The sequence below is a fragment of the Leopardus geoffroyi genome, chromosome B2, assembly GCF_018350155.1.
Source record: "Leopardus geoffroyi isolate Oge1 chromosome B2, O.geoffroyi_Oge1_pat1.0, whole genome shotgun sequence".
NCBI lineage: Eukaryota > Metazoa > Chordata > Mammalia > Carnivora > Felidae > Leopardus > Leopardus geoffroyi.
In genome coordinates, this window is record NC_059332.1 from 55,041,986 (window position 1) to 55,060,332 (window position 18,347).

At 38.8% G+C, this 18,347-nt stretch overlaps 1 protein-coding gene across 2 annotated transcripts in view; it reads left to right on the plus strand.

Moving 5' to 3' along the window:
- PRIM2 (DNA primase subunit 2) overlaps positions 1-18,347 on the plus strand; it is a 348,531-nt gene that overhangs the window by 255,255 nt on the left and 74,929 nt on the right. For both annotated transcript variants that reach the window (XM_045498644.1, XM_045498645.1), the window contains exon 11: positions 18,183-18,309. In XM_045498644.1, the coding sequence (XP_045354600.1) occupies positions 18,183-18,309 (127 nt within the window). The remainder of the gene's footprint in view (positions 1-18,182; positions 18,310-18,347) is intronic.

The window sequence follows — 18,347 nt, forward strand, 5'->3', positions numbered from 1 at the left end:
ACCCAAAAAAACCTTGTTTTGAAATGTATCAAACTATGTGATTTAGTCTTTGCTCAACAGGCAGCTCGAGTCTCAGCAGGGAAGCCAGCTGTTCTTTTGACCGTGCTCATCATAATATAGCATCGATATATTTTTAAATTAAATTCCCATGAATGAATATAAAAGAGGTTTGTTAGGCTATTGAAAGCATCTTTTACCATTTAAAAATATATGCTTTAAATTTTTTAAGGTGATAAAATTGGGAAAAAAAGCATTTTCCTGGTTTGTTTTCTCATCCTTTTTTGTTAACACACCCCTGATGTTTAGTTCATTCAGAAGACTAGCATGGCAAAATAAATTCGTTTCTTAATGAGATACCACATCAAAGTTGAGAAGTAGACCGATAACCTGAAGCTATACAATAAGTTTACATAGCCTTCCCTTGGTAGAGCCATCTTCCTGCATTGCTCAGAACATAATCCATCAATAATTCAGTTTAGTTACATTAGGTTATAAGAAAGTAGCTGCTTTGCTTTGAGACTTTAATTCTGATTCTTTATCATAATTCACGAGGTAAAGTAACCTATCCTTACAGTGGTGCCTGTGAGTAACATATCAATAAAAGGGGAAAGGGAAAAGTGTTTCTCCTCTGTCATGAATATATTATTATTTCTCAAGTATTTCCCTGGAGTTTGGTATGTTGCTCCTTTGTATTAAATAATATTATTTATATGTTGATTATGTTTAGGTAAGTGGTATAAATGTTGCAAGGGGAAAAACCTACTAAGATAAATTCACTTAAGTTTTCTAGATATCTTTGGAAGTTCTTTTTTAAGATTTTATTTTTAAGTAATCTTTACACCCAACACGGGGCTCGAACCTACAACCCTGAGATCAAGAGTTGCATGTCCTACCGACTGAGCCAGCAGAAGCTGCTATAGTAGAATCTTTGAATTATATAGGAAAAAGCTATGCCTGTTGATGTCAAATGACCCTTGTAACAAATCAACCTTTTTTATACTTCATGTTGGGAAGCCTAGAAGTGTGCTGTTATTTGTAGAGTTTGGCATGACTTGCTAAATGCTACAGTAAGTTTAAATGGCTTCACTTAAACAGGGAGTAATTTGCCTTTTGTTATTATGATAAAAAACCTTTTTTGTTTCCCTGATACCTCATATTTTAAGTGAATTGAAAATTACCACTAAGTTCTGAAAATAGCCTTTGCTATTTTTACATGTGTTTATCATAACATGGTAGAGAGAACATGGACTCTGAGCAAGTCATAAAAAAGTTTTCAGTCCTAACACCCTTCACTGTGTACATTTGAACATTTCACTTAATCATTCCAAGTCTCAGTTTTCCAGGCTGTAAAATAGGGATAACCATACTAATTTTTTAGGGTCATTAGGACAATCAAAATCCGTGGTAGGGCTTCCAGGTGGCTCAGTTGGTGAAGTGTCCAACTCTTGATACTGGCTCAGGTCATGATCTTGTGTCTTGAGGTCGAGCATTGTGTTGGGCTCGCACCGAGCGCGGAGCCTGCTTGGGATTTGCTTGCTCTGTCTTTCTCAAATAACTAAACCTTTAAAAAAATGAGATTGTTGGTGTTATGCCTAGTCCATTGCCTGGTATATAAATACTTCATTTTGAAAAAATTTCAGAGTTACAGAAAATTGCAAAAATCATACCCAGAGTTTCATAAACACTTCACCCATCTTCCCCTAATCTTCAGGTCTTAACTAACTGTTACATAGTTACCACCATTAATAAGTTAATACTGGTACAATATGAACTAGAGTCTTTATTCAGATTTTACCAGTTTTCTCGCAAATGTCCTTTTGCTGCTCCAAGACTCAATCCAGGATTGCACATTGCGTTTACTTATCATGTCTGTTTAGTATCTTCTAGTGGCTTTTCCCATCTGTCTTGGTCTTTTATGAATTTGATATTTTTGAAGGATAGTGGTCAATTTTTGGTAGACGGTCTCTCACTTTGGGTTTATTTATCGTTTTCTTAGGACTAGATTGAGGTTATGCATTTTTGGCAAGGATACCATAGGAGATACCTGGGGCATATGATGTCAGCATATCTCCTTACTGGTGATATTAACCTTGATCATTTGGTTAAGCTGGTATCTGCTGGTTTCTCCACTATAAAGTTAAGTGTTTTCTCCTCAAAATGTCTTGGTGGAAATACTTTTAGACTGTGTAAATAACCTGTTTCCCCGCTGAATTTAGCATCACTCAGTACATTGTGCCTGCAACTCTTAGTAGTATGGTGTTCTAATGGTTATTTTCTCTTTCCCTATCCTTCTACATTTATTAATTGCAGTTCTTCTGTAAGGAAAAGCTGTCTCTTCTCCCCCATCTATTTATTTTTTTGCTTATTTTTATCAGTATGTACTCATGCATATCCTTTGAATTATATATTTCATTTTAGGGGTTATAACTTCATGCTATTATTGTTTACTTTGTTGCTCAGATTGTTCCAGCTTTGGCCACCTTTCAGGTTGGTTCCGGTGCCTGTTGCACATGCCCCTATCCTCTTTCTGAGCACATCTCAGGTACACAAGATGCCCTAGGCTCATGTTGTAATTTCCCTGCCCCAGTCCTAGAGTCAATCAGTTCTCCAGAAAGCCTTGTAAATCCCTTAAAGAATAATTTTGCCGTTGTCACCCAACATACATTTTTCTAATTCTTGATATATTTTGTATATTTCTCTTTGTCATCTCCTTAAGATGCAGCCTTAGAGAATTTAGTGGGAACTATTGGTTCCTAATCTTTAGAAAAGAGACAAAACACTTCCTACAACAGGAGGCAAGAGATTTTCTCTCGTCCCTGAAGTTGTAGAGGAGCAATCTGGCTTGTCACTACTATGCATTAAAACTTTATCTCATGCCATTTGTCATTTCTATCAGTTATTGCTGACTTTTTAAATCTAATAAATTTTGGGGCACCTGGGTGGCTCACTTGGTTAAGCATCTGATTTCAGCCCAGGTCATGATCTCACCATCTGTGAGTTCGAGCCCCACGTTGGGCTCTGTGCTGACAGCTTAGAGCCTGGAGTCTGCTTCAGAGTCTGTGTCTCCCTCTCAGTCCCTCCCCCACAAAAATAAATAAATGTCTCTGTCTCACAAAAATAAATAAATGTTAAAAAAGTTTTTTTTAATCTAATAAATTTTTTGTTTTGAGCGGGGGAGGGAGAGGGAGGGGGGGAGGGGAGGGGCAGAGAGAGAGGGAGAGGAGGGAGAGGGAGAGGAGGGAGAGGGGAGAGGAGGAGAGAGGGGAGAAGGGAGAGGAGGAGAGAGGGGAGAGGAGGGGAGAGGGGAGAGGAGGGGAGAGGGGAGAGGAGGAGAGAGGGGAGAGGAGGGGAGAGGGGAGAGGAGGAGAGAGGGGAGAGGGGGAGAGGGAATCCCAAGCAGGCTCTTCACTGTCAGCATGGAGTCTGACACCGGGTACAGTCTCACAAACCATGATATCATGACTTTAGCTGAAATCAAGAGTTGGATGCTCAACCAATTGAGCCACCCAGGCACCCCTAAAATTTTTTATTTTGGTCACTGGTTATGTAGCCAAACTTAGATGACTAGAAGATGACATGTAATCTAATCAGTGAAATATCTCCTGTATTGTTGTGAATTTGAGAAAATCATTTAATCCTTTTAGCAGTTCATTTTTAAAGTTATTTTGGAGCTGATTTTGTAATTAATGATGTCAGTAAAAGTGTGCTAAAGTCTATTTTGTAGAGAGTGATTCATTTTTGACGTTGGTAGAATACATATTTTAATATGCTATGAGTAACCACTAGAGGGTGGTCATAGGTAACCAGTTACCCATTTGCTCTTTATTTGCAACGTTCCGATACTGAAAGATTGACAATAAAGAGGGGGAAGGGAATACCAGCAAGCAGAATCAAAAAACTGAGTGACGGTATTAAAATGTAGTCCAAGGAGAAAAGTATGAAACAGGACACATACATGTTGACAAGAGGCATACACCATCAAGACTATGTGACAATTCTGAACCTTTATCCAGATATATTGAAATATGTCAATATATATAAATATTTAAATGTTTATATAAAATACATATTTCTAAACATTTGTAGCATTTGGAAACTATATTTTAGTGATTATCTTGGTAGCTCTTTAAAAACTTAGACTTGCTGGGGACCTGGGTGGGTCAGTCAGTTAAGTGCATGACTCTTGGTTTAGGCTCCAGTCATGATCCTCACCATTTGGTTCGTGAGTTTGAGCCCCACATCGGGCTCTGTGCTGACAGCATGGAGCCTCCTTGGGATTCTGTTTCTCTCTCTCTCTCTGCCCCTCCCCTGCTTGTGCAAGCTCTCTCTCTCTCAAAAATAAATAAAAATTAAAAAAAAAAAAACAACACTCTTAGACTTGTTATATATAACATATATACTAGGCTATGAATAATACTTAAAATGTCTTTTTTAAATTTTATTTATTATTTTAATTTTTTTAATGCTTATTCATTTTTGATAGAGGGAGACAGAGCACGAGTTGGGGAGGGCAGAGAGAGAGAGAGGGAGACACAGAATCTGAAGCAGGCTGCAGGCTCTGAGCTGTCAGCACAGAGCCCGATGCGGGGCTTGAACTCACAAGCTGTGAGATCATGACCTAGGCCGAAGTTGAACCCTTAACCAACTGAGCTACCCAGGCACCCCTAAATTCTTTTTAATGTTCATTCTTGAGAGAGAGAGAGAGAGACAGAGAAACAGCACGAGCGGGGGAGGGGCAGAGTGAGAGGGAGACACAGAATCTGAATCCGGCTCCAGGTTCCAACTGTCAGCACAGAGCCCAGTACAGGGCTCCAACCCACAAACTGAGATAATGACCTGAGCGGAAGTCGGACACTTAACCAACTGAGCCACCAGGCACCCCATAAAATGTGTTTTTAATGATCAGACTAGATCTTTAAAATTCTCTCATAATAGAAATTTAGTTCCAGAAATTACTTGCTTTGGTTTGAAGTTGCCAGATAAAAAAATCTAGAAAAGCAAACTATTCAAAAAAAATTGAGAGAACATCTGAGAAATGAGTAAATAGGATGAAACTAATCTGGTAGAAGTTAAGTAAATTTACATTTAATTTTTACTTCAAAATGTTTGTAAAAATAAATTCCTGCATCTGTGAAGAAGAGGGAGCCTTTCCCTTGGAGATTAGAAGCTCTCATCTGCTAACTTTTGTGTAGTCTTTGATTGCAGGCTTGGATGATGTTTTCAGTTTGCTTCTCTTGTTTTCAGCGAATGAAAAGACCAATTTATTCAAGCTGAGCCAACTCATCTTGGACTAGAGCATTCTACATCAGTCAGCCTGCTCCTGTGGTTTTCTGGTGATAATTTGTTTTATGTTAGCTCTTCCCCTACCAGTGAGATAGAAACTAAATTGATCACCTCTTAACGGTTACTAAATTTAGTTTTTTTAGGCTGTAAGAATGTGATTGAGTAAATGCTTTTACTTCAGTGAATGAAGGATTGTCAATGGTTTCTGTCTTCAAATTTTGGAAAATTATATTTGGAATCAATAATTTTCATTCACTTATGTTATTGGTATTCATACCAGTGAATAAAGTAGACTTTTCTAAAGTAAGCATTCCAAGTGAAATGCTGAAACTTCCATCATTAATCTGCCCCTTTGTTAATATCAGCACACTTGGCTGAACAAATAGCCAGGTGAAATTACTACACAACTTCCCCAGACCATCTCCTCCACGTGGAATTGTTCAGGCCTCTATTGAAATAACATGTTAAGTTACAATGTTTACTGATAGGAATTTGCTAAATCTCTTTTGTCACTGAAAGTTAACATGGTGATAAGTACAAAATTAGGTTTAAGTCCTCTTGTACCCAGGACCCAGAGAACATTCAGTGCAGGAAAGACTCTTAACTCCAGAGCAGTAAACATTTAGTGAGCAACTGCAATTTGCTGGGCCTTGTGCTAGGCATGAGGCTGACAGGAGTGAATGAGAGGTGCCTGGGATGGGGAATGCAGGGACTAAGGTGCTTTCCCTAACTCCCCTGCAAGTTAGACTGTCATTACTTGCTTCTCTATGTCTAGTAATGCCTGCACTAGATGATGGTTAAAGCCTGTTTCTAGCTCTTCCATTTTGATTCTGGTAAGGAAGCTAAATTTGCCAAAGCTCCAAATGAAGTTAAATAAGTTGCCAGTTAAATAAGCAGTGGTGTTGTTCTGCATGCTTTTATGTCCGTTTTCATGCTTTCTTCTCACGGATTTTGTGTTCCAGTTCGTTATTACATCCCCACTTAGATTATAGAAGGAGGAATATCAAGTGTGCCTGGTATTTGAAAGCATGTGGAATATTACCTAGTGTTCTTTCATTTTGTTAATGTTTAACTCTCAGTTTACCATTTTTTTTTTAAATTCTAAAATCATGGTAGATTAGAAACCAAGTAAATGATATGTGAGTGGCTCATTGGAGTTAGTATTTCTTTTGAGAGTAGGTACTTTGCTCTGGTTTTCAGTAGAATCAGAAGCATTTTGTTTAACTCTGGTTCAGTGTGACTTTCAGATGGTCCCGAAACAGTTGAGAGCAGGGAAGCAGCCTGCAGCTGAATGTTTGCTGTAGATAACTGAAGTTATACATAATACACATAAATTAATATTTATTTATTAATTGTCTCTGTTTATAATTTTGTCATTTTTTTCTAGAAAGTAGAAGACTAGGATTTTAATTCCAATTTGTCCACTAAGTAATTGAAATAACTATTCACGTGACCTCTTAAAACCTTAGTTGACTCATGTATAGAGCTACCTAACTTCCATACCTTACAGGTAGTAAAAGGTCTAAGAAGTATCATTGTGTCACTGCTGAAGATTTATAGAAATGTAAACTATTATTATTGAGATATCACTAAGTATTACTTTATTTTTCTGTTGCTGATAACAGCAGTGCATATGTACTGAATTGCACATTAGAAATTTAGAAGTGATGTTCTTTCCTTCTGTCTGAATGAACAGTTAGAGTGATGTAGATTACAGTCACAGGTGACCCTCAAATCTTGTTTTCTGAGTCACTTGGGTACAGTGAATATGAAGAAGACAAACCCCCTAGCCCACACCCCATCTGCATTCCTGAACAGATAGCTTTCCATTTTCCTCTGATGATTATGGCAGGTTTTGTTTTTTTTTTTTTAAATATACACAGGTAATCTTTTGATATACTGGCTTTACTGAAAGTGATCTGCTTAATCAATTACTTTATCAGATTATATAGATGTGAAAAGTGAGAGGATTCATTTTCAGAAATACCAAATGAAAGCTGTGCTGTCTATTTAACAATAGGTTTACAACCTATTGGAAATATGTACGAACCCCTCCCCTGCCCCCACAATGGACTCCCAAAACCTTAGACACTTCACTTCCTGGTTCTTCTAACCCCTCGCGGTTTCTCAGGCTTGTTTTTCATGGGCTTTGCAATGAGTATGCACTAAAGAACTGCAGTCTCTGCGTCACCTCAAGGAATGTACATTTGTTGTCTTGCATGAGCTTTGGTGACTTCAGGGTAAGGCTGTAGCCTCTCTACTACTCAGCCAATGAGGAATCAGGGGTGGACTTCCTGCTAGGAGATAAATTGCCTGCTGTAACGCCCAGAGTGTGCCTATCCACCACACTCTTGCAAGAATGTTGATTAAAACCTCACATCACTGTGCTCAGAGTCTCCGCGCCCCTTCATTGATGGGGTTAGTGGGCTTATTTCTCACAATAGGATCATTCCATTTCATACTTTTTCTGTGGGTTTGGCATTTCACTTTTTTAAAAAAAAATTTTTCTAATAAAATAGCCCATCAAAATTTTAAGATTTTAGCTTGATCATGCCTCAGGGAAATTTGAAGGAAAGACAATCAGCATGCCCTGGGGTCTAGAACTGCAAGTGTTCTCCATAAATTCAGGGAAGGGGATTAGGGTGTTAAGATGGAAAATGTGGCCCACTTTTTCAGATGAAACTGTAGAGGAGGAAAAAAATCTTTTCTCTTTACCTTTCTTAAGTTCCCCAGCTGGGGCTCATAAATCAGATTGGCATAGAACAGATTTACAAGAAAAAACAAGTTTATTAACGTATACATAGCGCATACACATGGGAACACCCAGAAATGAGTAACTCAAAGGGGCGTTTTCAACTTGGGCTTTTATGCTGTTTTAGGCTAAACAAAAGAAAGAGGATTGGGGCTTCTGGGCTTTGTGAGGTGGGGGGCAAGTTCTGGGGAGTTGATTGGGAAAATAATGCTAAACAAGGGTTATTCAGTAAGCTTTGTTATGTGGTTTTAAGTCAGTGTGTTCTCTAATGTGATTTTCTCACTGGTAGGGAGTGGGAGACCTATTTACTCTTGGAAATTTCCTTTACAAAAAGAAAACTTAGTACCTGTTTTTAGAGCTTGTCCTTCATCTGCTGGTTCTCAGTGGCTGTTCAAAATAATCCATATGCCAAGGTGGCATATTTTGAGTGGCATATTCTGGCACCCTTCAAAATATATATAATGTATGTTCACACTTTTTCATGTGAACTCCCAGGAGTATTCAGTGATATACTTGCATATAAAATGGAACTGATTTTTAACATTTCACTTTTCAAACACGGTAAAACAAGTTTATACAAATTTATGCAAATAATTGTAGCTAATAATTATAGTATATACTTGGCATTTTACAGTTTACAGATTTCTTTTGCATAGAGTGAAGTATAGGTCTCATTACTACAATATTAAAAATGAAAAAACAGACTGAGGTAATTTATAATTGCCTAACATTATTCAGCTAGGAGTGGCAGAGTTAGAACCAAAATCTGTGTTATCTCTCTAACACCTTGCTGCCTCATAAGCTTGTGAAAAGTTCTCACCCATGAGAAATGAATTAACTGTTGCAGAGCAGCAGACGAAATATTTAGTACACCATAGGAGGTATTTTACTGAATTATATTAATAGCAGCAATGCCTTCCAGCTGTAGTACAGATTTGAAATTGCTTAACTGATTTTTTTTTTTTTAAGTTTCTATAAAGAGTTAGAGGGAGGAACTAGATTCCAGGTTGTTCTGATGAGGAAGCTGGAGGCAAAACATGTAAGTAATTTAAGTAATATTAAGTAACACACCAGATCTGACCCACTTAAGATAGCCTTTTCTGGTTAATAATAAAACTGATTACCTTGGTAATGATAACAGCTCTAAAGTATTGACTCTGTGCTAGATACTATACCAATTGCTTTATGAAAATGAGCTAATTAATCCCCACATCACCCTATCTGTTAAATACTACTCCTTCTGATGAGGGAGCATAAGGCAAGCTGAGGGCAAAGCACAAACTAACAGTCCCTCCCCCAGCCCCAAGTGGGATATGTGTAACATTCCTCAGGCACTCCTGCTGCCCAGGAACAAAGGAAAGAAAACAAATGGTTAACTGATAGAGATCACAGTCTTGCAAGACATGAGTCTCCATTAGTTTACAAATATCCTAGTAAATTACAAGAAAAAGGCAATCTTATCAATAGTTTAATCTCCAGAAACCTATAACCCCAACATCACCCTCCCGTCCATAGTGATGTGGGGAACAAAGGCAAGAATGAAATGGCAGGTAAAATTAAACTTCCTTATACCCTGCAGCCCATTGACAAATTCTTGAGGCAAATACGGAGTATAACATTTCTCCAGGAACTCCCTACTGTCTTAATGTTAATGCTTTGCTAGAGGGAAAAACAACCTTAGCTTGATAATAACTAGGCCTCCAATATCCTGTGAGTCTTCCCTAGCATATGAAAATCCCTTTGGAAACTTCTCCTTGACTTTACCTTCCCCACCTCCCAAGTTTTTTACACCAAAAAACGTCTCAAGAATTCTTTCTTGGCCATCAGCTCCAAACCCCCATCACTTCACAACCCTATCACTTCGTGTGAGTGTGTGTGTGTGTGTGTGTGTGTGTGTGTGTGTGTGTGTATGTGTGTATACGAACTGTATATATGGGATCTTTACAGATTGGTTAGTAACAGCATGTGGTAAGACAGGATTTAAACTTCGGTATTTGACTTAAAGCCCTGCCTTAGTAGCCTTTTCTTCTTCCCATACTCTGTGGGGCCTCCTAGTCTCCTTCAGTGTGTTTTTGGTTAGGGTATGTGTGATTTTTCAGTGACCTTGAGAGTGAAACTGTGGTTGAAGTTAAGGGCTAAAGAGAAGTATTTAGAATCTGCAGGTAACTGATGACAAAATTAGTTTTATAGGTAATAATTGAGTAGTTTAGTAAGTAGGCATTTAAAAGGGGGTCACAATACATTAAATGCCTGTAGTGTGCATTCTGGTTATTAACATTATAAGTGAAGCTTTAGGGAAATGACACAAGAAGAAGTTATCAACAGGTTAGAAATTGTAGAAGATCGAACAAGAACATGCTGAGAAGAGGCATTGGGATGATTTCATGTTCTTTCCTAGTTGTAGGTCCACTTGTATAACCCTGCTGCCAAGCTGTGAATTCCTGTTGTTACTTATAGCTAAACTTCCTGGGACCAAAGTAATGATCCTTGATATGCTGAATTGTGGGTATTGAATTAATTCTCTTTGTAGTTTAGCAGACCCTCCCTTAGTGTTTTTTAAATATGTAAATTAGAGCTCCAAATTCTTGTGGGTTGGAAACAAATGTCACTAAGGAAGGATCGAAAATATCCTGTTAAGAAATACTATATCATTACCCTCTTCTCTGCCTTCATATATGTGGCTGTTTTGCCTCACTTAGGTCAAGAAGATTTTCCTTTTCAAATATAAATGTGTCTCTGAGGGTACTTGCTGTTTACCCAGTCTCACTTCATTGTGCAAGCTGAGCTTGACCGTAATGAATGGCAGTTGTTGCTTTGCCAATGGGAATAATAATTGGGCTTGGGGCTTTTCTTGGTAGGAAAGACATTCTTCCAGGGAAACCACACATTGTTCTTCTAGGCAATTGAATGTTTACGCCATGGCCTCTGAATATATATACTCATAGCTTCTGAGTAGATTCTGGTGTAAACACTTTTTAAACCATAACAAGATAAGGTCACTAGATGAGGTGCCTGGTTAGCTCAGTTGGTTAAGTGTCTGACTCTTGATTTTCGCTCGGGTCATAATCTCACAGAGAGTTCAAGCCACACATAGGGCTCCGTGCTGACAATGTGAAGCCTGCTTGGGATTCTCTCTCTCTCTCTCTCTCCCTCTCTGTTTATCCTTTTTTCTGCTCATGCGTGCAAGTGCACACTCTCTCAAAATAAATAAATAAACATTTAAAAAAAGGGAAACGCAACTTTGAGAGAGACTTTGAAAGAGACAGGGTAGGAGCAGGATAAAGAAGTGCCTATTGTATAATTTTTCTTGTGTTCCATTGGTAACATAGTACCCCTGAAAATAATTTACTGTTGTTTTTGGCAGAAATTGGTGTGTTGCCAGTGCCATGGCTTGCATGTCAGGACTAATTTGGAAGGTTGAAAACTACCACTTACCGCCAAAAGACCAGTGTTGATTTTTTGGCATTTCCCATCACTGGACAGAATTGTCTGTCTCCCTCTTTCTGTGCCCCTTGCCTGCTCATGTTCACACACCTTCTCTTTCTGTCTCTCAAAATAAATAAATAAAATTTTTTTAAAAAAAGGGAGGGGCGCCTGGGTGGCTCAGTCGGTTGGGCGTCCGACTTCAGCTCAGGTCATGATCTCCTAGTTTGTGAGTTTGAGCACCGGGTCAGGCTCTGTGCTGACAGCTAAAAGCCTGGAGCCTGCTTTGGATTCTGTGTCTCCTCCTGTCTCTGCCCCTCCCCCTCCCATGCTCATGCTCTGTCTCTCTCTCTGTCTCTCAATAATAAATAAACATTAAAAAAGTTTAAAAAAAGAAATATTTCTTTGACTTGTAGAGGTGGATACCTAGAAAGTGTTCTCTAAGAAAATGTCAGCAAGCCTTCTTGCTCAACTATAGACCCCAACAGTTATTTCTTACTGCATTTTCTTGAGGCGTTGGCAGTGTTGGAACATTCTAAGTACCAGACCAGAAACAGGAGCAGAATGCCTAGAAGACCACACCTTACTTGTCCCCTTCCCTGCCCGTGATCCCATACTGAACACATACCGCCCCCCACCTGTGGTCATGTGCTCTCTCTTTCTGCTCTTTTGCCTGTACCTTCCTGACCCTCCCTTTAGAAAACACTAGGTCTCCTTCTTATCAGTGGAGAGGTTGGTTGTTAAAGCTTGAGCTTGCCACCTCCCCCAGCTGCCGGCATCCGAAATAAATCTCTCCCTTTCTCTTTTCCAAACCCACGTCTCCAGTTATTGGCTTTTCTTGCGACAAGTTTTTCTGGAGTTTGTTCGGCTACGGTATTGGCAAACAGAGCCAAGCAGCTATGCTTTTGATTTGCCTAGCCCCCTGGAGATTCCCTAGGATGGAGCAGTTGGCTGCTGTGGTACACCAGGGGTTACCCATTTATTTCCTGAGTTAGCAGCTGTGATAGATCATTTGGTAACGAAAACATCTCCCAATCAGTGTACCTTCTGTACAATATTTCAAGAGTTTGCTAGTCTGAAAACTAGAGAAGACACTTTGTGTGATAAATACATGAATGGTCTGAAAACTTAATTATAAGGTCCAAATTTTAGACATACATACATACATGGAGGCAGTAAATAAGTTGGAAAGAAAAGGGAGGTGAAAGATACTAGTTTTAGCTTTTCTTCCTTTAGACAGAGTACCTTGCCATTGTGAGAAGGGAGGTGTTTCATTTTCAGAAATACCAAATGAAAGCTGTGCTGTCTAATTAACAATAGGTTTACAACCTATTGGAAATATGTGGGGCTCCCCCCTCAATGGAGCCCCAAACCCTTAGATATTTCACTTCCTGGTTCTTCCCCTCTCCGTTTCATGGGCTTATTTTGGGGGGCTTTGCAATGAGCATGGACCAAAGAACAAAGGGAGGAGGGGCTCAAAGTCTCTCGTAATCTCAGGGAATGTACATTTGTTCCAGTCAGACTACCTTTTGCCTTACCTGGGCATAGGCGACTTCAGGGCAAGGCTGTAACCTCTGTACTGCTCAGCCAGTGAGGAATCAGGGGAGGGACTTGAATGCTCGGAGATAAGTTGTCTGCTGTAACCGCCCTGAGTGTGCCTGTCCAACAGACACCTGCTCTTGGAAGAATATTGATTAAAGCCTTATTTCACTGTGCTCCATGTTTCCCGGTCCCTCCTTCGATTGGGTCGATGGGCTTATTTCTAACACCATTACTTGCATAGAATAGCTGACCCAAAGTTTTCTGAAGAACATACAGAAATCTTGTATCTAATTAAATTCACTCCGTACCTAAAAGTTTTCACAGAGATTGATTATAGTTAATGTTTATGACTGATGAAACAAACAGAAGGTATTCATTAAAGATGTTAGCTGGAACTTTTTTTTTTTTTTTTGCTGGAACTTTCAACATTCTGGTTTTCACCAATGAAATATACTGATTTGAAAGTTTTTCTTCTTTTTTGAAAGTTTTCTTTTAGTTGAAATGCCATTTGTTCTCCTGGTTGTAGTTTTGTAGTGGGCAGATAGGTAGTTATGAAGCCATAAGCTACCAGTTGTTGAAAACTCCAGCAGGCATTTTTTAAATAAAACTTGGTAAGCTGATTCTAAAACTTATATGGAAATTCAAGGACATAGAATAGCCAAGATAATATTGAAAAAGAACACAGCAGCAGGACTTACATTATCTGAATTTGAGACTTGCTCTAAAGATTACGTAATTAAAACAATGTGGCATTGACAAAAGGACAAACATACAGATCAGCGGAATAATAGACCCGCACATTTATGGTCAAATTTGACCAGGGTACCAAAGCAATTTTTATTTTTATTTTTAATTGAGGTGTAGGTGACATACAATGTTATATTAGATTCAGGTATACAACATAGTTATTCAACAATTCTATACATTACAAAACTCTCACCATAGTAAGTGTAGTCTGTCTCCTTACAATGTTATTACAGTATTATTGACTGTATTCCCTATGCTGTACTTTCTATCCTGGTAACTTGTTTATTTATTTGTAAATTTTTATTTGAGGGAGGGGGAGAGAGAGAAAAAGAGGGAGCGAGCCAGAGAGAATGAGAGTCCCAAGCAGGCTGCACAGAGCTCGACACAGGGTTCCATCCCATAAACTCTGATATTATGACCTGAGCCTAAATCAAAAGCTGGACACTTAACCAACTGAGGCACTCAGGTGCCACCCCTCCCCCATGACTTATTTATTTTATAAGTGGAAGTTTGTACCTCTTAATCTCCTTCATTTATTTCACCTACACCATCACTTCCCTTCCCTCTGGCATCCACTAGTTTTTTCTTTGTATTTATGAGTCTCTTTCTATTCAAAGAAATTTAGTAAGGAAAGAAAAATATTTTCAGCAAATAGTATTGAAGGGTACTAGAATATGCCACCCCAAAATATGTCACTTTGACATAAAAATTATTTTGAGCTAAAGGCAACTGAAAACCAGCGGAAGCCAGAAGAACTTTTTACCTCCTCCTAACTGCCTGAAAATAAAATATAAATTTCCCCTTTTAAAGGAAATTTACATTTGTTAAGATGTCTCTGTATGGGGAAGAGAGCTACTCCAGGCAACTCTTATCACCCAAGAGACTCATCTGCAAAACAGTACAACCTTTATTTGCTGTATATTTCCTCCATTCACCTTCTCAGAACTTGCCTCTCCCACCAAGAATCCCTTTTTCTTGGTTTAGCCTAAAATGGTATATAAGCCTCAATCATCTGGCTACCTCCTTGAGTCCTGTTTCTTTAAGACTGCCATCAGCACACTTTATGTACATATGTAATTAAATGGGTTTTTTTCTTGTGAATGTCTTTGATCAGTTTGATTCATGAGCCCCAGCCATGAACCATGAACCAGCCATGAAGATCCTTCCTCCCCTAGAGGGGTAGAAAACAACCTGGACTTGTACTTTACCTTACACACAAAAGTTGAGATGAAAAGGACCTGACTTTAGAGATTAAACATCATGGCTTCTAAAGGACAGCATGGGAGAATATCTTTGTAAGCTAACTGAGGGCACAGGGAGCATTACCATAAAAAAAAATTGATAACTTAGGGTTCATGAAAAATAAACACATTTACTTACCAGAAGACAACAACGTTAAGAAAATATATAGACAAACCACAGATTGTAAGAAAGTATTTCTAACACCTATATCTGACACCAGGGCTATATCCAGAGCTTATCAAGAATTCCTACAAGAAGACGATCTGTTTTTTTAAATGGGAGAAAGATTTGAACAGACACTTCACAAAATGAGGCATGATGAATGGATAAAGAAGAGTTGGGGTGTGTGTGTGTGTGCGCGCGCGCGTGCGTGTATACACACACCCACACGCATACATATACATACATACAATGGAATATTACTCAGCCATCATGGACACCTGGGTGGCTCAGTTGGTTAAGTGTCCAACTTAGGCTCAGGTCATGCATGATCCCGCAGTTCATGAGTTCGAGCCCTGAATTGTGCTCTGTGCTGACAGTGCAGAGCCTGCTTCAGATCCTGTCTCCTTCTGTCCCTGCCCTGCTCATGCTCTTATTTCAAAAATAAATAACAAAAACAAAAACAAAAAAACCCAGAAACCCACAGAATGAAATCTTGCTATTTGCAATGATGTGGATGGAGCTAGAGGGTATTATGCGAAGCAAAATAAGTCAGTCAGAGTAAGACAAATACTATATGATAAGAGGGAACCAAACCAAAACAGACTCTTAACTGGAGAAAAAATTGAGGGTAGATGGAGGGGGGTGAGCAGCAGGATAGGCTAAATGGGATGAGTATTAAGGAGGACACTTGTTGGGATGAGCACTGGGTGTTGTATGTTAAGTGATGAATCACTAAATTCTACTCCTGAAACCAGTACTACACTATATGTTAAGTAACTTGAATTTAAATAAAATCTTGGGAAAAAATATATATGCATATGCACATATACATATATGTATCTATATATGGTCAGTGATGCAGGAAGTCAATAATGCAAACATGCACATGTTTGAATAAAGGTAAAGATTCAAAGAAACAGACAAAAAACCCAAAGTAAGGCATATGAAAAGAAAGGATATGAAAAAGTGCTCACAAGAATTACTCATCAGGGAAATGCAAAGTGAGATATCACTACCTACCCTTTAGACTGGCTAAAATGAACATAATTGAGTCAGCACCAAACTTTGGGGACAGTGTGGAACTCTCATGCATTGTTGGTAGGCTATAAAATAGTATGGTCGGTCACCTTGGAAAACTATTGGCAGCAATTCTGGCAGCATTTGAGAGAAATGAAAACATAGGCCCACAAAAGTCATCTACAAGAATGTTCATGGTAGCTTTATTGGTAATAGCCCCAAACTGGAAAAATGGCCCAGGTGTCCATCACCAGAGAACTAGATAAACTATCTGGTATATTCATACAATGAAACACTACTTAGCAATAAAAGGAACAAACTGCTGATAGTGTTACCAATCAGTCTATCACAGCTGCTAACTCAGGAAGTGAACGGGTAAGCCCCGGCATGCTGCCATGGCCAACTGCCCCATCCTGGGGAATACTGAGAGGGATGGACAAATCGAAAGCATAGTTCCTGGCTGAGTTTGCCTACACTGTTGCCGAACAAACTTGGATAAACTCATCGTGAGAGAAGCTAATAACCCAATAGATGAAGGTTTAGAAAAGAGGGAGAAATTTATTTTGGGTGCCAGCAGCCAGGGTATTGGCAGGCTCAAGTTTTAATATCCAACCTCTTTCCTGGCAAGATGGATGCCTAGAGTTTTATAGACATTCAGGGAGGAACGGGCAAGAAAGCATGCAGAGAACATGTGATCGTGGTTGGGCGTTGGTATGTGTTCAGCACAGGATCATGGGCACAAAATGGGACAGGTGGGGTATGGTCTTCTAGGCATTCTTTGTTATCAAGGCCTTTGTGTCTGGGTGGTTGGAACATTCCAATTATTGCCAAAACATCTTTGTCAATGCCTCAAGGAAGCGTGGTAAGAAATAAGTGCAGCAGGTTTTAGTTAGAGCATGAATTAGCAATCTTGTCTTTTTTTGGTTTTAACTGTTGGGGTCTATAGTTGAGTAATAGGGCTTGTTGACAGTATGTGTAATGAATGGCATAAATCTCAAAACATATAAAGTCATGAAACAAGTGAGTTATAAAACACTTTATACTGTGTGATTCCATTTATATAAAGTTGTAGAATAGTTAAAACTATGGTGATGAAAATCACATTGGTAGTTTCTTGTGCGTTTGGAGGGGAGGGAAGAATGTTGACTGGGAAGGGGCACCAGAGAACTCTGGGTGATGGAAACGTTCTGTCTCTTGATAGGAGTATGGATTACATAGGTACAGTGATTTGTCAAAACCAATAAAACAGTAGACTTGAGATCTGTGTATTTCAGGTTGTAACTTGAAATTTAAAAATCTCACCCCCAAAAATAATACAATATATTACTCTCTTAATCTAGTTCTTTCTTACTTTCCTTGAAGTATTAGCTAAGTCCTACTATTCTGAGCTTTTCAATCAATGTTAATTCCTGTTTTCTTTCTTTCCCACCCACTTCAAACTCCTTTTTATACTGTTAGCTTGCTTTGTAAACATGGAGTCAGGAATTCCAGGTGGGAGGCAATTGCAGTAGTTCATTAATCAAGCATTTGCTTGCATTTCTTCTTGCTTTGCTTCTCTTTTACACATTGCTTCTCTCCTGTAGTGAGAATACAGAAGAAGGGATTAATTGTGTTATGCATTTCAGAAGTAGCATAGGTAGGATATAGGAATTCAGGGAGTACTAAGATAAGGGGGTTGAGACTAAACTGATATACATTCATTATAAGCTCTGGAATCAACCCAAGAAATGGGTGATTTGATTACTCTCAGGAAAGGATTATCCTCATTGTTAAACATGTATACATGTAAACATTTGCTGTCTTTACCTGAATAATTTGTTTCCTGTAAGTTTTGCACTTTTAAAAAAATGTATTTGTAAATGAAGGGCTCGAATGATGTATAGGATATGTACATCTACCTATGAATGCTGAATTTATTTTAGAAAATACCATTTTGTACTCTGATTATAGCTGTCTGTCACTGCTGACACCACTAGATGATATTGACTTACTTTGCCTCTTCTTTTTCCTCCAGTTTGATAAAGGCTACTCTTACAATATCCGTCATAGCTTTGGAAAGGAAGGCAAGAGAACTGACTATACACCTTTCAGTTGCATGAAGATTATTCTAACCAATCCACCAGGCCAAGGGGATTATCATGGTAAGTGCTTCCACTGGATACATGTCTGTGAAGTGTAG